This window comes from Pollachius pollachius (genome assembly GCF_949987615.1).
Source record: "Pollachius pollachius genome assembly, chromosome: 2".
NCBI lineage: Eukaryota > Metazoa > Chordata > Actinopteri > Gadiformes > Gadidae > Pollachius > Pollachius pollachius.
Window position 1 is genome coordinate 8192167 of NC_136935.1, and position 20564 is coordinate 8212730.

General features: G+C 41.0%; 2 protein-coding genes across 26 annotated transcripts in view; both read right to left on the reverse strand.

Moving 5' to 3' along the window:
• Window positions 1-20564, reverse strand: part of LOC307070892 (uncharacterized protein) — a 102571-nt gene that overhangs the window by 66715 nt on the left and 15292 nt on the right. For 22 of the 25 annotated variants that reach the window (XM_079729612.1, XM_079729621.1, XM_079729611.1 and 19 more), the window contains 2 exons: window positions 14236-14352; window positions 12590-12706 (listed from right to left, as the gene is read on the reverse strand). The exons of 1 other annotated variant lie outside the window; for it this stretch is intronic. In XM_079729612.1, coding sequence (XP_079585738.1) covers window positions 12590-12706; window positions 14236-14352 — 234 coding nt within the window. The remainder of the gene's footprint in view (window positions 1-12589; window positions 12707-14235; window positions 14353-20564) is intronic. 2 more of the 25 variants (XM_079729608.1, XM_079729607.1) reach the window with 2 other exon arrangements.
• Window positions 1390-10955, reverse strand: LOC307070502 (NLR family CARD domain-containing protein 3-like; the record flags this gene model as incomplete). Its single annotated transcript, XM_079729007.1, has 10 exons — window positions 10882-10955; window positions 10007-10073; window positions 9599-9827; window positions 6730-8512; window positions 6189-6362; window positions 5089-5262; window positions 4035-4081; window positions 3171-3332; window positions 1800-1825; window positions 1390-1404 (listed from the first exon to the last, which is right to left on the reverse strand). The coding sequence occupies exons 1-10, from the start codon at window positions 10923-10925 to the stop codon at window positions 1390-1392; spliced, it is 2721 nt and encodes a 906-aa protein (XP_079585133.1). The 5' UTR covers window positions 10926-10955.

Sequence of the window (20564 nt, forward strand, 5' to 3'; positions counted from 1 at the left end):
TTTACCCTTTTGAACCCTAACCCTATTGATAATATAAACATTTATACCTTAGTATAAGGTATAAATGTTGAACACTAAATCACATGAAAAACATGAACACTAACATGAACACTAAATTTAAAAAAATACTGAATGATAACTAGACCATTAGGTGACTGTTAGTTAATGCTAATAACTGCATTAACTAATGTAAATTAATGGTTAATTAATGCACCCTTATTGTGAAATGTTCCCATGATTTCCATGAAGAGATAAATGTAGATAATGTTAAGAATAGAAACACATGAACTAGAGAAGGCCTCTTCTGTGTTTCAGGTGATCAGTACAATCTCACAAAGATCAAATCCTCACCACACGTTTTCTTCCTCATACCAAACCTGTGGCATCTCTCTGTTGAAGCTCAAACACACTGAGACGTTAGCTGACCTTCACTTTAATGTGTTTTCATTGGAAAAGCATTTTAAACACAGAAGGTTAAAACAGTACAAGTTTATACCGATTTAGATCTCAGCTTCTTCACTGTTTCAATTCAATATTAAGAGAAAGAAATGAAAAAAACATAAAAGAAGATAAATGTCATAAATGAATATATGATGTTGAATTATCATAATTATTATTATGATAATTGAATGTGTTAAATAATGTAATCAATAGTCCATAAGGGTTGCAAGTCCATGTTATCCACTCTAATTCATATGTGCTCGTCTGTATCTTAAGGGTGGAGTCTGTTTCTCCCTGATGAAGATGTGTCTCATGGTGTCCATGCAGTCGTCGTTAGGGCGGTTCTAGCAGCAGCTATTTCCTGGTGAGGCCTTCTCCTGAATAGCAGCCAAATTAATTTACATCTTCTCTCGTTCGGAACGGTTTTGTTGGCATCAAGATGTGCCAAAAACACGCCCTCTTGTGATGTCAGTCTCCTCACTCCTACAATATGTTTTGTAGATGTTTAGCGATAGGGACATCACAAGAGGGCGTGTCATTGAAGGATGTCAATCCTCTAGGTGGCTACGAAAAACTACAACCTAAGATGGCTGCCGCACAAGAAGGATCCAAAATGACGCTGTTGTGTTTTTAAGAGTGAAACTACATCCAGGATGTGGGAGTGGAGAGACAATTCAACAAGGGACAATGAAACACAAATATATAAACATCACATTCACATGAGACAGTAAAGAGAACTACTGTTAGCTACTCTAGCTAGTAAACTGAAGTTGGCTCAACCATGGAGCGGCATGGTTGAGCTATCTGGGCTCTTCACCTGGGCTGACGTTCATTAATTACACACCTAGACGTCTCTTATTAGCTACTTTATTAGATGTCCCACATTTAACATAAAGCTATTTAATGTAAATTTACTCCAAGTGAAAGATGACCTGAAAACCAGTAACGTTACGACAGATCCTTCTGAATACGAAGAGAAAGTGAGAGTTTAAAGAGTGAGCGTCTGTCCTTCTCAAGCGATGGTTCAACAGGTTGAGGTGGTGACCCACTGGTGAGACAGGGCTCCAATTCTAGAGCACTGGCTGAGGTGGTGAGTCACTGGTGAGACTGGCCTCCTCTCCTACAGCACTGGTAGGAAGGACACAGGAAGGACAGATTTGGGCCTATAGGGAGCGTGTCCAGGTGTATCTTCACCCAGGGGAGGAGTTTCATGTTGTTTATTATCCAGTGGGTGTGGTCTTGGTTTTATTGTTGTATGATTATTTATAAGGAGACAGGCGTTAGTAAATGTCTCCATCTTGGATTCAGCCTCACACTGCATTGTGTTTAGTCACTGAGACCCCTGTAAAGTAACCTACCATGAAGATGATTTCAAAACTGACTTCTAAAGGACCAGGAGACAACAGAATACACATCTTATATTTCTTTATCTATACTTTATTTATTTTTTACATTATTTATGTTATCCATTTGATTAATTTCATTGTTTCATTTATTTTCTTCCAGTCTTGATCATACATAACAGTTTAACAATCGATAGTTTACATTTCAAAAGGGTTCACAATTCAGAATTCAGAATTTTGTGAATGAGTAACACTATCATCTAGTGGCCATACTTGGTTATAGCACCAACTTTATTTCTGTTTAAAAAACTACAAGAAAGGAACCTGATGACAATCGGGTTCCTTGTCAATTTCAATCGATGACAATAATCACATACCATACAAACATTATTTATTAATTATCATAGCGACCCTGGGCGTGGTCGCCATGTTCAGTGTGCCGCAAGGGATCCTGGGGGGTTTGGACAATCACGCAAGCTGGACCTTTGACGCCCTCCTAGGTCCTTTGCGGCGGAGACATTGAATGGAGTTAAAGGGTTGGGGTATACCTAGGAGGCAGTGTAGTTGTTGTTTTTGTGTAATTTTTGATGAAAAGTTCACGACACCGTCACTGTTTATGTTCATTGGTTAGGTTGAGTGTGTTTGTGTGTTCAAAAAAGGCAACTCTCGTAGTCGTGCGGTGTATGGGGCGCGAGAGTTGCATCACTGCTTAACCTGGGCTCCCGTTCTTCCTGTGCTGCTCGCCACAATATAATTGTTTGTTTTTGTACGTGTTGAAGAGTAAATGCCTCAACACATTTAATACACTGTATCCCGATCCACACCTTTTTAAAATAGCTTTCATCATCTAACTCTCATCTGAAGAGTGGATCTTTAAAACTGTAGAGGAAGCTAAATATATGACAATGAGGAAAATAAATTCCTTATTGTGTGTAATTAAAAAATAACATTCAGAACTGAGTGAGTGAGTGAGCGTGTGTGCGTGTCTCTCTCACTACAACTGACACAGAGACCCTGAGGAACCAGGCCTCAAAAACCCTAACCCAGGGAGGAGGTCCTCCCGGGTGAAGGTGCACTGGAAGGTGTGGATGAGTGTCAGTGTGTCTGAGGACCCTCCTCCACCTGGGGACACTCTGTAGAAGGCCAGAGTGCCAGCAGGCCGGTCCAGATACACTCCTACTCTGTTAGAGTGAGGAGGGGGGAGACGTATGGATGTCTTTATATTGTTGTGCCTGGCAGAGTAACGGTCATCATGACAATGAAGACTCCAGGATTTGTTGTTCCTTCCAATCAGGCTATCATCAACATTTCCTATCCTTTCGATTCCTCTGTATGTCACTCCTATAGCAACAACTCCTTCCCTCTCTATCTCCCAGTAACAGCGACCAGTCAGAGCCTCCCGACACAACACCTGGAGCCAGAGGTCAAATCTCTCTGGGTGATCAGGATATACTTGCTGCTCTTCAACCTTCGTCACCTTTCTGTTGTCCACAGACAGTGCGAGTAGTGTGTGGGCTGTGTTTGGGTCCAGTGTGAGTTCACAGGCATCTGAGGGCAGAACAAAACACCATCAGGGACTGACTCCAGGTACGGCGAGAGGGGTGGAGGGGTGATGCCTTCCAATCCAGCTTCACCAGAAAGAAGCTCCTTCCAAACCAGCTTCACCAGATAGAAGCTCCTTCCAAACCAGCTTCACCAGAAAGAAGCTCCTTCCAAACCAGCTTCACCAGAAAGAAGCTCCTTCCAAACCAGCAACATTGCTTAGCAGACAGTGAGTTTTGTGTTAAACATTGTCCATTGTTTTAAAAATAATCTGAAATCGGCTGCTGTTTAGCTATTGAGATTAGGATATTTATCGTCAAACTAAATTCATCATCACGGATATCATTGTGTTTTCGTCCGCCTGAAACAATCCAGATATATAAAATGTCTCTTAAACGAATCAATCACAAGCAGGGGTCAAACTCTCACACGTTTTATCCCTCGTATGTCTGGATGCTCACGGTAAATATTTGTTCATGCTGCGTAACATTCACTAGAAAGCAAATATCTAACAAAACCGAAATAAATAATTATTTTATTATTTATATATTATTATTATTCTAGAATATAGATTAATATATCAACCGTTTGATGAAGCTGATGTCAGGATGATTTGACTGAACTAACATCACCTCCTGCTGTGTGGATGGACATTCCATCTCAATAGTTAGTGTGTGTTGTGATGAATCAAACTAAACAGACACTTACACTTCTTTAGAGCTGGTTTCAGCCTCCACTCTCCACCGTGCTCCACACTGGGGAGACAAAGAGAGAGCAGCATGTTGTCTTTAAACAGGGAAACATTATTCACATGTTAACAAAGAGAGAGCAGCATGTCGTCTTTAACAGGAAAAAAGTATTCACATGTTAACAGAGAGCAGCATGTTGTCTTTGGACAGGGAAACATTATTTACATGTTAACAAAGAGAGAGCAGCATGTCGTCTTTAACAGGAAAAAAGTATTCACATGTTAACAGAGAGCAGCATGTTGTCTTTGGACAGGGAAACATTATTCACATGTTAACAAAGAGAGAGCAGCATGTTGTCTTTGGACAGGGAAACATTATTCACATGTTAACAAAGAGAGAGCAGCATGTTATCTTTAAACAGGACAACATTATTCCCATGTTCACAAAGAGAGCAGTATGTAGTATTTAAACAGAAAACATTATTCACATGTTGAGCTTCACATTGGTTCATGGGGCCACTAAGTCGAGTTAACCTGTGCAGACGGACCGGCTGTATTAATGACGCTTAGTATTATTATTCACTTGTGATTAAGCGAAAAATCATCCAGAACTTACTGATGGCTCGGTGGTTTGTAAAGTTGTTAACTGAATAACGACAGACGGACAGCTAACCTGGTCAGCTGAATGCGTGGGTCACACACTCAGCGCCAATACAACCGCTAACGTCCACCTCCCCACTTGCGACCACCTCCATGCTAATGCCTAGCTCAATGCTAACATCTCAGCACTATGTTAACTAATCAACCAGCTGCCTACGACATAGGCCAATCAAAAAACGAATACACTCAAAAGTCTGGTTTTAAACCAACACATTCAGTCACCAGACAGCTAATCCTGAACACAGACATAAGCCAAATATGTGTTGCACTCACTATCAAAAAATACTATTTTATAGTATTCAGTAGTCTGAATCCCAATTTGCTGTATCATCACTTTCTGCACAACATGAGTTACAGCTTGTTGAATCGTTGTAGGAGACATTGTCCCTGAGTGGTGAGCTGTCCTCTCCATACCTGACAGTGTCCAGTTTCCAGCTTGGATTATTCAGCAGAGCATAGAGCAGCGCAGCTCCTGAGTCTCCATGGTGATTGTAGCTCAGGTCCAGCTCTCTCAGATGGGCGGGGTTGGAGCTCAGAGCTGAGGCCAGAGAAGCACAGCCTTGCTTTGTGACCTGACAGCCAGACAACCTACACAGGTAACAGGGGGAAAGCCAACTGAAATGCATTCAAATGAGTCAACAGCTACACAGTATGGTCAGCACTTTACCCTTACAAATGAAAAAAATATATAATATAACTATTAATTAACTACTATTATGTTGATTAATAACATTAATAACATTATTGTTACATAATAACTGAAAAACAAAAAATGTAGTTATACCTCATAATCATGTCAACAAAAAATCCCTTTTTTGGTTATTTCAAGTAATGTGAATGTTTGAATTGAAGTTGTATAAATGTAAATAAATGTGTTGTGATATCAAACCGTGTGGCTTCATTGTTTGCATATTGAGTAAAACTGACCTGAGAGTTTCCAGTGTACAGTCTGGACTCCCCAGTCCAGTAGAGAGCTGCTTCACTCCTGAATCCTTCAGATCATTGGTACCTAGGTCCAGCTCTCTCAGACTAGAGGACTTGGAGCTGAGAACTGAGGCCAGAACTTCACAGCATCTCTTTGACAGATTACAGCCATTCAGCCTTCACAATAAAAAAACGTTTTTTAGATATAAATCAAACATTTTAAATATTTTATAAATGATGAACCAACTGAAAGTTTTACTCATGTAAAATTCTTTATTCTAAATCCAAATTTGAAATGTGTCTGATGAATGTTATCTCTGAATAAAATGTGTCTTCAAAAAAACCTTTCAAGAAGAGTCTGTTATTCCATTTTTATAACTCTAACCTTTAGCAGTTTGTAGCTACACTCATTAGTAGATAGATACCATATGTCATGTTCTGGTTGTAACTAAAGATCTAAATATATTAAGTGGCATGAATACAGTCATTATATTTAGGCATGAGACAACGACTCCCTTTTTAAGGATCAGCTAACGGTAAATGTCTGCTGAGGGTAAACCTTAAGGAATAAAACATGGAGTCTTACTGACCTGAGAGTTTCCAGTGTACAGTGTGGACTCCCCAGTCCAGCAGAGAGCAGCGTCACTCCTGAATCCTGCAGATCATTGTTACTCAGGTCCAGCTCTCTCAGACTAGAGGAGTTGGAGCTGAGAACTGAGGCCAGAGCTTCACAGCATCTCTCTGACAGACGACAGCCATTCAGCCTTCACACAAATAAACAGACAGGAACATGTAACTCTGCAGAACTGATTTCACTTTAACATGAAGTTGGTTGAATAGAAGTCAGTTTGGAAATGTTATATTCATACATTACATTTTTTTAAACTGTCTCTTAAGTACACATTACTTTAATTACTACAATTATCACAATTATTATCTAAACATTATACCAAAATAGAACATTTTATTCAATTACTTTTATTTCATTATTATGTTATTCTTCTTCTTCATATTTGTGATGTGTGGACAAGATTTTTTGCAAGAGGTTTGGTGTATATACTTATTACATTTATATTGCATTATTATGTATATTGTGTTGTGTGTTGTAATGCATGTTATTAGTGAACATACAGAGATGTTTTAGAAGCTTTGACCACTGGCAGCAGCCTCAGAAGACCCTCCTCTGAAGCAGAGTATTCCTTCAGGTCAAACACGTCCAACTCCTTGTCTGATGACAGTAAGATGAAGACAAGAGCTGACAACTGAGCAGGGGAGATAGATTCTCTGGAGAGACTTCCAGATGTCAGGTAATGTTGGATCTCCTCCACTAGAGAACAATCGTTCAGCTCATTCAGACAGTGGAACAGATTGATGCTTCTCTCTGGAGAAAGATCTCCACTTATACTCTGCTTGATATAAGACACTGTTTTCTGATTGGTCTGTGAGCTGCTTCCTTTCTGTGTCAGCAGGCCTTGTAGGAGATTCTGATTGGTCTCCAGAGAGAGGCCCAGGAGGAAGCGGAGGAACAAGTCCAGGTGTCCGTTCTCACTCTGTATGGCCTGCTTCACAGCACTCTGGTAGAGGAGGAGTTCATCTTCCCTGGAGGTTTGTGTTTCTTCTGAGAGCTGATTGACACCATCTTCGATGAAGGACAGTAAGATATAAAGGGCAGCCAGAAACTCCTGGATGCTTAGATGGACAAAGCAGAACACCCTGTCCTGGTAAAGCCCACACTCCTCTTTAAAGATCTGGGTGAACACTCCTGTGTACTCTGAGGCTGCTTTGATATCGATGCCACACCCTGCCAGGTCTGCCTCGTAGAAGATCAGGTTGCCTTTCTTAAGCTGGTTAAAAGCCAGTTTTCCCAGAGAAACAATGATCTTTCTGCCCTCTGAACTCCAGTATGGATCTGTTTCAGCTCTCCCATGATACTTCCTGTCCCCCTGTATGGACTGAACCCTCAGGAAGTGGCAGTACATCTGAGTCATGGTCTTGGGCACCTCTTCTCCTGTCTTGGATGTTTTGAAGAAGTCCTCCAGAACTGTAGCAGTGATCCAACAGAAGAGTGGGATGTGACACATGATGTAAAGGCTTTGTGATGTCTTGACGTTGGAGATGATCTCTCTGGCAAGCTTCTCGTCTTTGAATCTCTTACTGAAGTACTCATCCTTCTGTGAGTCGGTGAACCCTCTCACCTCTGTCACCATGCCAACACACTCAGCAGGGATCTGATTGGCTGCCGCAGGGCGTGTGGTTATCCAGATGCGAGCGGAGGGAAGCAGGTGGCCCCTGAAGAGGTTAGTCAGCAGCCTGTCCACCGAGGTGGACTCTGTGACATCAGTACAGATCAGGTTGTTCTGGAAGTCCAGAGGAAGTCGACACTCATCCAGACCATCAAAGATGAAGACAACTTGGAACCGGTCGTATCTGCAGATTCCTGCTAATTTGGTTTCAATAAAGAAGTGATGAAGAAGTTCCACAAAGCTAAAGTTTTTATCTTTCAGTAAATTCAGCTCTCTGAAAGTGAAGGGAAATGTGAAGTCTATGTTGTGGTTGGTTTTGCCTTCAGCCCAGTCCAGAGTGAACTTGTTTGATAAGACGGTTTTACCAATGCCGGCCACTCCAGTTGTCATTATTGTCCTGATTAATTTATCTTGTCCAGGTGACAGTTTAAAGATGTCTTGACATTTAATTGGTGTTTCCTCCTTGGCTGGTTTCCTGGAAGCTGTTTCAATCAGTCTGACCTCATGTTCCTTGTTGACCTCTCCACTGCCTCTCTCTGTGATGTAGAGCTCTGTGTAGATCTCATTCAGAGGTCTTGACTCTCCTGCTTTAGCGATTCCCTCAAGCACACACTGGGTCTTCTCCTTCAGATAAGTCTTGATTTTATGTTGGCACCCAGCAGCAACAGTTTCTGAATTAGTCAACAAAAGAAAGCATATATCAAAATATTACTGCTTTTTTTTTCTCTTTTTTTTAAATAACTGTCTTCTACTGCACTGTTTCGAAAAAGAGCATGTTCAAAATCTGTTTTCAAAATAAGGGTATCTTCCTCATTTGTTTTCAAAGTAAGAGTATCTTCCTGATCCGTTTTCAAAGTAAGAGTATCTTCCTGTTCTGTTTCAACAAAAAAGTATCTTCCTAATCTTTTTTCAAAATTTAGAAATTCCTTCCCAATTGGTTTTCATAATAAAAGTATCTCAATTACTTAAGCGTAATGAATTCACTTGAGAAAGTAAAGTCTGCTCTGTTTTACTGAATTAACGAGTTAATTATCTAAGAGATGAGGGATATATTTCATGGCAAATAATTATTCTGCTCTGTCTTTCTGAATTAACGAGATACCTCAAATTCCAAGAGAAGCTGCATTTTGGGCTGAGCCTTTTAGGAAAGAGGGGGGCATGTTATCCCTTACGGCCCACGCCAACTTTATGATACTTTTTAAATACCATTGTTGTGTTACTGTTATTAGCGATGTTGTGTAAGAAATCCGCCCCACACGTAGTGTTATACTATAGGTGTCCGGGAAGCCGAACCCTCACTCTCACTCCGCTGCTCAGACGGAGCTCACCCTCCACACACACCGCGTTGATCAAGCAGATCACATCAGAACGGGCTTTCCGTTGAACAACCCCAAAGTCCTGAGGTGCCTGCGCAAAGTCGACAAACTCATAACAATGCCAGCAATATTACTTAAAGACACGAGTATCTCCCAACGTCTCAAACATAAATCTAAATTAAACTGGATTAAACTTATCAGGGGAACATGTTTGCTTCTATGAAATAGAGTTCCTAAGTTAATAGGAGCTTATCTTTGGATTTTGAGGTATCTCGTTATTCTGCAAAACGAAGCAGAATAATTATTTGCAATGAAAACTTATCTCAGAATTCTGACAGTTAACTTCTTATTTAACAGAATATTTAGCAGAATTGATCTTCTCAAGTAAATGCATTACGCATCCGTACTTACTTCTCTGTTTTCAAAATAAGAGTATCTTACTGCTCCACAATGTGTCGGCAAGCTCCTCCTGCTTCAACTGCTTCATGCAGAGCAGTGTGATGTCTAGTGCTCCCTCTGTAGCGCGCCTCCTCTGCTCCTCTTCCTCACCATCCACCTCCTCCTCCTCCTCCCTCTGACTCTCTGAGCATTGTGGGTCATCTGGGAAGAGAACCCTCCAGAGCTTCTCCACCTCCTTGTCTAGAAAAGCGTGTGCGTTCTCCTTGATCCTCTGGAACAGAACAAACATCAATGAGAACTTTACTCTGAACTAACTGAGGAGATCAGAACCGTCTGTCCTGGATTCACGTCCTGCTGGTCTAAATAGAAAAGCCTGGAGACTGTTAGCTCCAGGAGAGATGTTGTTCACATGTCATTCATAACTGAACTCAGTCTTGTACATTAACACACCTTCAACTCTGTGTGCTGCTGCTGTACAGACGGACCACTGGGAACCTTCGACCTCCCCTGGTGTTGTCTGTGGACACCACACACATGCACACAAAAAGAGTAAAGAGCATGAACATCACTGTAAACTCTGCTCAGACTATTCGATTTGAAGTCCGGAGAGACCACCCTGCTGGGTCCAGGGGAGTCTGCTGTCTGCTGCTGGTCTCTTCTAGAACCTTTTATTCTGAAATAATTGATTTATTAATTCCTTTTCCAAAGATATAAATAGTCGGAGGACATTGAGGATATTTCCATTTTAAATCAATGTTTTCTCTCTAGGAAACACATGCCTCATATGTACGTCCACACACGATGACATATAACAATAGCTAACAATAATAAAAACATAAAAGATACAACATTTAATCGTGCAACATCGGAAAAGAAAGAAAAATAAACCAACGAAGAAACAGAAGCTGGTATGGTTGAAAATTATTGAGGCTTCAAGGATCATCTTGCCCAAATGTTTGATATCAGTATGGAAAGAAGCCGAGTTAACAGAGGGCCTGTTCCAGGAGATTCCCTTTGTCATTCATAACACCTCAGAAAGTCCTCTACTGATCAGGCCCTAGGCTGACCGGCGACCACTGAGACAGATATCCCTCTGTAGTCAATGACATCAGTCTATTTCTCAGCTCACTTAGATATTAAGGTTAAGTATAAAGTATATAGGTATATAAGGTAAATATTGTTACAATAAAGCCAAACGTTAAACACTGTGTTAATATTATATGGCCTCTAATTGAAGGGTCGGTCAACAAATGCCTACATCCTGAGGGACATTTACGTGTGTCACTCATTCATACAATTTGTCTTTCAAAAGATGAAGCGGTTACCTCATTGATGTATTAGTGGCCCCTGAGAGCGATGTCTGGCTCATGTCACCGTGAGAGGGGAAGACGAGGAGGGCTTTGTGAAGAAAAGGCCCCTCCTGTGGTTTCCCTTTCCCATGGTCTTGTGGTGCTTATTCTAACTTATAGGACTTATATTCTAATTTATATAACTTATACCTTATTCTATTCTAGATACTTCTTTGTGGTTGCATCACCAGCAGCCACAGATGCAACATTGTAGCGAGGGAAAATGAAAAATTCTGACGTGTCCATATATGGGCAGATTTAGAATAATTTGTTGCAAAATGTTGCAAATTCAACGTCGGTATTCTTTCTTCTTTATGCATAGCGCATCTCGTCGATATTGCTGTTTCGTGCTGCTAGCCTTTTAGTGAGATCAGAGAGTGTTGAGAAGGACAGTAATAAAATATCTTTGGTAAGATGGAATATAAGAAGAGAGACCCGCAGTGAATTCAACCCGGTCCACTTGACACCGGGTAGGTGCATGACAATGGTACCGTAAAACTTCAATAGGCCGGGATTTTATTTGTTTCTATCACTGAACTTTCGAACAAAACTCTTGCTCAGCAATGATGGGAAATACTATCAAATGCATTATTTAAACCAGTATGAATATTATCGTACATGTTGACCAGGCAATCGAATAAAGCCTAAACACATGCACACGCACGCACGCACACACACACACACACACACACACACACACACACACACACACACACACACACACACACACACACACACACACACACACACACACACACACACACACACACACACACAGTGGTGATCGGGAGAATTGGGAGAATTCCCTGTGGGCCGGTAACGTTTCGGGGCCGCCTGGTAATGCTGTTGAGAGCGTAAATAAATAAGTTGACTATGAAAAATTTGTGAAGTTTAACATTTTGTTCAGCATTTTTGACAACTGACAGATGCAATATTGTAGCCAGTGAAAACCACAAAATTTGACTTTAACATTTACGGGCAGATTTAGAATCATTTGGTGCAAATTTGATTCTCTATGCATAGCGCATCACGTCGATCTTGCTGTTTAGTGCTGCTCTAGTTTGCACAGGTTCAGGAGACCCGCAGTGAATTCAACCCAGTCCACTTGAACTTGGGTAGGTGCATGACAGTGTTTATTTGGCTACAGGCTTTTCTAATCTCTCATTTTGGCTGCTGGTGTATGTTGTGAACTTTCCTATCCTTAACGTTAACATTAACCTACTCAGTAGGCCTGCCCCGACGTGAGTCAGACATGACGATTTGTCTTTCCTTTACTTCTCAAACTACGTTACAATTGCATGTTCATCAGCCCGATTTTCAAATTTTCTCGGGGGGAGAAACCCAACAACCCCCGTTTTAAAAGGGCTCTTAACTTCTGGGCTACAGCCCCGAATGTTTTCAATTGCTAGCGACGCTCCTGATCCTGACAGATAGCTAGAGCAAGTGATCTTAACAAGCAAGGCTGATAAGGGATCTCCTTGTTTAAGACCTTCTTCAAGTCAAAGAAGAAGAGATCGTACAGTTTGGGATGTACTATGTTAATAAATGTTGGGCTGAATCCAATGTTTTTTTGAAGCTGTAAACAAACTAAGCCGTTCTCTTCTAGATAAACAACAACAACCATCTGTGATGCGGGACTCTAGGATGTCTGGCTGATGTATTTAATAATCTGATGGATCCTTACCTTGGCTCAGTAGACTGCTTTCTGTCTCCAAACCTAGCAGGTTGTGTCATAGAGCGGTCACTCTTCAAGGAGACACCGCTGGGTCCAGGGGAGTCTGCTCTCTGCTGCTGGACGCCTCTAGATATGTTTAGATTCAAATGTTTTATTGCTGTTCAAGTTATTACGTTGTAGAGATACAATACAATTAGTTAAGGGCATAAAGTAGATGCATTTTAAAGTTAAACGCTGGATATAATGGATTCATGAGCTGGAAACGTCCTTCTCGCTGTGTGTTAATCTGTAAATAGGTTCCACTCTCCTCTCCATGGAGCGGTCTAGAAGAGGAAGGTTCTCAGGTGGCCAGCTAGCCTAAGGAAGTGTTCCATGTAGAGGCTGGGCTGCAGACCCAGCCCTCCACCCCCTGACTAGTAGTTTACATCCCAACATGAAAACCTGAGAACCTGAATATTTGAATAGTAATGTGTAGTATTTGGATGCTTTGTGTCCAGGTCCATATGTGTTGGTTTAAATAGTGTAACACTGTGGCCTCAGCTGGCCAACTTAGTGAGCAAAATGTTTGCGTTTGAAAACGTCTCAGTTGAAGGGGTTTCCAAAGTGGAATGAAAGGCAGGTGAAATGTTTGCTAAGAAGTTGAACAATTTTAATGTTTGTCCTTCAAATGAGTTCCTTAGCTTTGTTATACCTTTTTATTCAATGCATTCGGAATGACTGGTAGTTTTCCTCGCCCTCTGCCTTTGAATTGAGGTAGTTTAGGGTTTAACCAGAACCCTGCCAGTGAATGGAGGTAGTTTAGGCTTTAACCAGACCCCTGCCTGTGAATGGAGGTAGTTTAGGGTTTAACCAGAAACCTGCCTTTGAATGGCGGTAGTTAAGGGTTTACCAAAACACTGCATGTGAATGGGGGTAGTTTAGGGTTTAACCGTATCGCTCACTTTAGAAGCTGCTACATTGTGATCCTTACAGATTGCTACAGCCAGCGATCTTAACAAGAAAGGCTGATAACGGATCTCCTTGTTTAAGACCTTCTTCAAGTCAAAGGAGAAGAGATCATACAGTTTGTGAGCCACTGGGTTAATAAATGTTGGTGTTAGTGCCATTTTGCCATATTGTAATTTAGACTTAGATATTATTAGGATTTAGATATTATATATTTAGATTAATATTTAGTGATTGTTTATTATATTGATTAACTAATTGTTTTGCATAGTTTTGCTTTTTAGTTTAATAACTGTTTAGTGTACTTGTTTTCATTGCTTATACTTATTAGAGATGCATAGGACATTGGTTGCTATAGAGGGCGCTGTTATGCCGTAGCATTGAGGGAGAGTAAAACTGTTTTGTATCTTTTGATGGCATTCAGTAAAGACGGAGCGAACGCACTGTTTTTTCTTCCGTCGTTTCAACAGTAAACACGCGTAGATCTCGTTCTTTCTGTCAAAGAGTGGTTAATCGACTGAATATGTTTAGAGCAATTTACAAATGCACAAGAAGGGAGTTTTAGCCACTACAGTTGGGCTGATCCAACGTTTTTTGAAGCCGTAAATAAACTAAGCCCTTCTCTTCTAGATAAAAAAACAAAAAACAATCTGTGATTCATGACACAAGGATGTCTGGCTGATGTATTTAATAATCAGACAGATCCTTACCTTGGCTCAGTAGGCTGATTTCCGTCTCCAAACCTAGCAGGTTGTGTCATAGAGCGGTCACTCTTCATGGAGACACAGCTGGGTCCAGGGGAGTCTGCTCTCTCCTGCTGGACTCTTCTGGATATGTTTAGATTCAAATGTTTTATTGCTGTTCAAGTTATTACATTGTAGAGATACAATAAAATTAATTTAGGGCATAAAGTATTCGTATTTTAAAGTTAAGTGCTGGATATATTGGCTTCGTGAGCTGGAGACGTCCTTCTCGCTGTGTGTTAATCTGTAAATAGGTTCCCCTCTCCTCTCCATGGAGCGGTCTAGAAGAGGAAGGTTCTCAGGTGGCCAGCTAGCCTAAGGAAGTGTTCCATGTAGAGGCTGGGCTGCAGACACAGCCCTCCACCCCCTGACTTTAGTTTACATCCCAACATGAAAACCTGAGAACCTGAATATTTGAATAGTAATGTCTAGTATTTGGGTTGTGTTGGTTTAAATATTGGAACCCTGTGTCCTCAGCTGGCCAATTGAGTGAGCAGATGTGCGTTAAAATAGGTGTCAGTTGGAGGGATTTCCAAAGAGGAATGAAGGGCAGATGAAATGTCTGAAGGTAAGTAGGTAAAAAAGTAGGTAAAATATTTTAATGTTTGTCCTTCAAATTAGTTCCTTAGCTTTGTTATACCTTTTAATTCTATGCTTTCTGAATGACTGGCAGTTTTCCTGGACCCCTGCCTGTGAATGGAGGTATTTTAGGGTTTAACCAGAACTCTGCCTGTGAATGGAGGTAGTTTAGGGTTAATCAGAATCCTGCCTGTGAATGGAGGTAGTTTAGGCTTTAACCAGAACCCTGCCTTTGAATGGAGGTAGTCTAGGGTTTAACCGTACCGCTCCCTTTAAAACCTTCTACATTTTTATCCTTACAGATAGCTACAGCCAGCGATCTTAACAAGAAAGGCTGATAACGGATCTCCTTGTAGCCAGATCGTTACAGGTTAATAGCGTACTGATCCATGTGAATAGGAGGTGGAACGTGTAAAACACTTGAGAATTTACTCTGCTCTACTAAAAATACCTTTCCTGCATTTAACTTCTCTAACCCTAACCCTAACTTCAACACAACACACGCACAACTTTTACTCAGACTAATGAAGGTGGCATGATTTATCAGTGCTGAGCTCCCAGATGGACAACAGTCACAGACAGCAAGAGATCCTCTTCTTACCTCTTAGCTTTTCTCTGGCGCTTTTGTTTCCCAGACAGAGTGGTCTTAGAGGTAGGACCCCCCTCCTCTCTCTCCTCATCCATAGTAGACCAGAGACCTGTAGTCCTACACAAACACAACATATTGTTTTTACACAGTCATTCAGCGTTCATTAAGGTGAGTAGAATGGTTGTATCAGGATCTGTGGAGGGAAGGTGAGCTAGCAGCAGACAGACACTGAGAGGTGGTTTTTAACTTGGCCTCACACTGCCGTACACAAGAGTGGCCACCAGGGTACACATGATGTATTGTACCAAAGTACAGAGAAATAAACTGTCCTAAAACACAGATCAATGATTGACTAAAGATATAAAATAATACGTAGAGATAGAACCCACATGACATGCCCATTTTATTATATGATAAGATAACTGACTCATAAAACAGTAAAGTTGAGGCCAGAGATGTATATTGATTTCTTCAAGGACCAACTAAAAGCAGGCCGTACATAGAAAGAGCTGAATGAGTTTTTCATATTTGTGTTGTAAGTTAAAATTAACGTCTTCCTTGTACAATATTTCCATCGCTCTTCTGTAGGTGCTCCTGTTGCTCTCATTACTGCCTATTTTCCTGCATTCTAGTGAATGTTAAGGGTGTAAATAACTAAGATCAGTCAGACAAATGTGTATATATAGTTATATATATACAGTAGCTTTTAACCTTTGATTTGCTATTTTGAAAACAGGGACATTTGCGGGACATCCAGTGGGGACGGGCCCCAGGAACGGGTACGGGAACGGGGACAGGGCGTTCTACAGCCAACCATAGAGTGGCTCAGTCCCACCCACCTGATGAAACACACCTCTACCATAGAAACGTAAAAAAATTGTATAGGCGTCATCAGAGCTACATTTCAAATGTTGAGATTTCGGTCTGAGCCTCCACGAATGTTCATGCCATGTTCCTGGCAGGAATTGTCTCATTTATACTACATTTTGAATAATTACCCTCTAGGCCCGCTCAGGAAAAGTTCACTCTGAATAAACTTTTGCAGAGTAAGTACGGAGTGGTAGCAAATGAGAGGCCAGACTCGCACATTTTCTTACAAATTATGTTCTCATGTGTTTATTCAAGTTATTTAAACTATGTGCAATTATCCTATTTTATTTGACAACTTTTATGAGTTCAAGGATGCCAAAAAAATATTTTTTGGCAAGTTCATGGCAAAACTTGGACTTAATTAGTCTATTTCTGAAGCCATTGGCATTTCTGGTGCGTTTAACAAGAACAAGTTAGCTAGCAACTAGTTGCTAACTAGTAAGCTAGCAATAAATGATGGAAATGGCTGGCTCTAACTAATTATACCAAATACATTGGTTTCCAACATATTTACAATAGGCCAGAAAATTTACCAAATGGTAGGTTGAATAGAAAACGTTATTTTCAAAACGCATCTTATTATCTTTGATGTAGGTTTACACACACACACACACACACACACACACACACACACACACACATATATATATATATATATATATATATACAGACACAAACACACACATATTTATTGTAAGTTTAAAATACCTTACCTTGTGTTTTCAGTTGTTGGTGATATGGTAAGAAAATTTCTAAGTATAAGATCTCCTGTCCTCCCTGTGGGAGACTGCAGGTCAACTGGGAGACTTCAAACCTCTCAGCCGAACTCCTTCATGATGCTGGCTGAAGACCAGCCGGTTCAAAGGTCTGCTTCATAGCAGGTCTGACTCCTTAGAGAATATGGTTCAGTTGATAGCTGTACACATGATGTATTGTACCAAAGTACAGAGAAATAAACTGTCCTAAAACACAGATCAATGATTGACTAAAGAGAAAAAATAATACGTAGAGATAGAACCCACATGACATGCCCATTTTATTATATGATAAGATAACTGACTCATAAAACAGTAAAGTTGACGCCAGAGATGAATATCGATTTCTTCAAGGACCAACTAAAAGCAGGCCGTACATAGAAGGAGCTGAATGAGTTTTTCATATTTGTGTTGTAAGTTAAAATTAACGTCTTCCTTGTACAATATTTCCATCGTTCTTCTGTAGGTGCTCCTGTTGCTCTCATTACTGCCTAATTTCCTGCATTCGAGTGAATGTTAAGGGTGTAAATAACTAAGATCAGTCAGACACATGTGTATATATAGTTATATTTATACAGTAGCTTTTAACTTTTGATTGGCTATTTTAAAAACGGGGACATTTGCGGGACATCCAGTGGGGACGAGCCCCAGGAATGGGACGGGAACGGGGACGGGCCCCAGGAAAGGGGACAGGGACAGGCCCTCAGGAACAAGCACAGGAACGGGGACGGAGCCCCAGGATTGGGGACGGGCCCAAGGAACGGGGAGGGGCCCAAGGAATGGGGAGGGGCCCCCAGGAACGTTGACAGGAACGGGGAGGGCCCCCCAGGAACGTTGACAGGAACGGGGAGGGCCCCCCAGGAACGGGGAAGGGCCTCTAGGAACAGGGTCAGGAACGGGGACAGTAACGGGATGGGGCCCCAGGAAGAGGGACAGGCCCCCAGGAGCGGGGACGTCCAGGCACAGTAGCCTAGCAACAAGGAGTAGAAGTGGGAGTGGGGCTCTGGAGTATTTGACGGTTGTTTTAGAGCGGTGAACAGGCAGTGTGAGTCGGGACTGTGAAAGATGAAGGACAATAAAGCTTTACTGGTTTCACTGATATTGTGTGGTCCATATTAATAAAGATGATTAAAGATAAGGGAACTCCACAACAAATATCCCCAACTATATGAATACATTTATGTTAACATACCAACGGGAAGGCATTATTACATAAAACATCACGTAAATTATATTAAAATGTTTAAAACTTCATCCTACATGAATATTATTAAGCAATACAACGCATTTTCAAAAGTCATCATCTCTCTTGATATTATTGTTCTCTATTTATTAGACTTCTGCCCTTAGTTCACATGAACTAATGATAATAAAACCGCAAGCGGTGATTAACGGGGTCCGAGCAAAATTAAAAGTGAAGAACACACTAATGGAAGATATATAAATATGACATAATTATGAAGGAAAGATGTTCCACTTAATGCAATACTGTGCTTCAGCTTTCAGGTGAGCTGCAGAGCAATGGCCGAATGTCATGTTCTGCTTGTTCATAATGCTCTAATCGGGATTCGAACTCTCAACCTAAGGATCACCTGTACAAGGCATTATCCCATTGAGCCCCTTATAAACTTGACCTACAGCCTCATTCAAATGGTCAAAATTTCTATTGATAAGCACACAACATCCAGAAAACTCAAAGCACACATTTCTCAAGTGAATTAAATGTTTAATTTCCCTTTTAGGAAAGGGAAATTAAACATTTGTAGTCAAGAACACTAACGGAAGAAATATAAATGTGACAGAGTTAATTATGAAGGAATAATGATTAATGAAGAAGTTCCCCTTAATCCCATTCTGTGTCTTGGCAGATTCTTGGAAACTAATGAGCCGGAATGTTGATTGCCTGATGAATTTCAGGTGCTGTTCAATGTTGTGTTTCCTACATGAGTGGCAATGACAGAATGTTATGTTCAGCTTGTTCATAATGCTGTAATCAGGATTCAAACTCTCAACCTAAGGATCACCAGTACACGTCAATATCCCGTTGAGCCACTGACATTCCTGAACTGCATTAAGCCTCATTCACATGGTGAAAATGTCGATTGATAAGCACTGTTGCGTTCTTGAAGAGAGTAGTCTCATTCGGATCGCTATTAACTCACTTTATTTGTTAAAGTATTTCGGTATGGTAACTATGAAGCAAAAGGAGGGGAATTGTATGGACACGCGTGTTAGCGACAAACAGCAGGCCTCAGTATCTAACTCCCTAGTATGGACTGCCGGATGTTTCTACCCTCGTTGGCTTCAGGCCCTGCTTTAATACCGAGTAGGCGTGGCCTATGTGACGTATTGGTTTCGCCCTCCTCCCCTGTCTAAAGGTGCTGCCCTCTATGGCTGGAATAGTTATTGCAGCTTATATGTCGGGTCCTGCTTCCTAGTGGCTATGTGTGGTAATTACAGCTTATGTGTTCGATCCTACTTCCTAGTGGCTATGTATGGTAATCACGGCTTATGTGTTCGATCCTACTTCCTAGTGGCTATGTGTGGGTAGCTTTATGTGTTTAAAATACGTAACATTATGAATGGAGGCGCGGCCGCCACAGGTTTGGTATGAGGAAGAAAACGTGTGGTGAGGATTTGATCTTTGTGAGATTGTACTGATCACCTGAAACACTGGAGCGGCCTTCTCTAGGTCATGTGTTTCTTTTCTCAACATTATCATGGATATCATGGGAACACTTTACAATAAGGGTGCATTAATTAACATTAGTTAATGCAGTCATAAGCAAGCAAGCAATTAATGAATAGTAATCATTTCATAATGGTGTTCATGTTTACTAATAGTGCCCCTGTGAATGTTGCGTTCTTCTTCAAGGAAAGTAGTCTAATCAGGATCGCTTTGAACTCACTTTATTTACTTAAGTATTTCGGTATGGTAACTACGAAGCAGAAGGAGGGGAATTGTATTACGCACGTGCGGAGCGACAAACAGCAATCCTCTCTACCTATCTCTCTCTATGGCTTGCCGGATGTTTCTCAAATTCCTCGGGCTTCAATTCTTGCTTTTATACTGAGTATGCGTGGCCTATAAAACGCACCGGTTTCGCTATTCTCACCTTTCTAAAGGTGCTGCCCTCTATGGCTGAAATAGTTATTGCAGCTTATGTGTCCTGCCCCTTGTGGCTATGTATAGTAATTACAGCTTATGTGTTCTGCCCCCTGTGTCTATGTATAGTAATTACAGCTTATGTGTTCTACCCCCTGTGGCTATGTATAGTAATTACAGCTTATGTGTTTAAAATACGTAACATGAACTAAATACACATGTAAACCATATGAGTTATCCATGCTAATAGTGTATAATAATGGCTATTACTGCATTCACTAATGTTAATTCATGTTTCATTAACGTATGGTAACGTGTTAATGAAGTCATGATATTTATTGTCTGTAACTGAGTAGGATATGTGAGGTGATGCATCATTGACTGAGTGTCTGCTGTT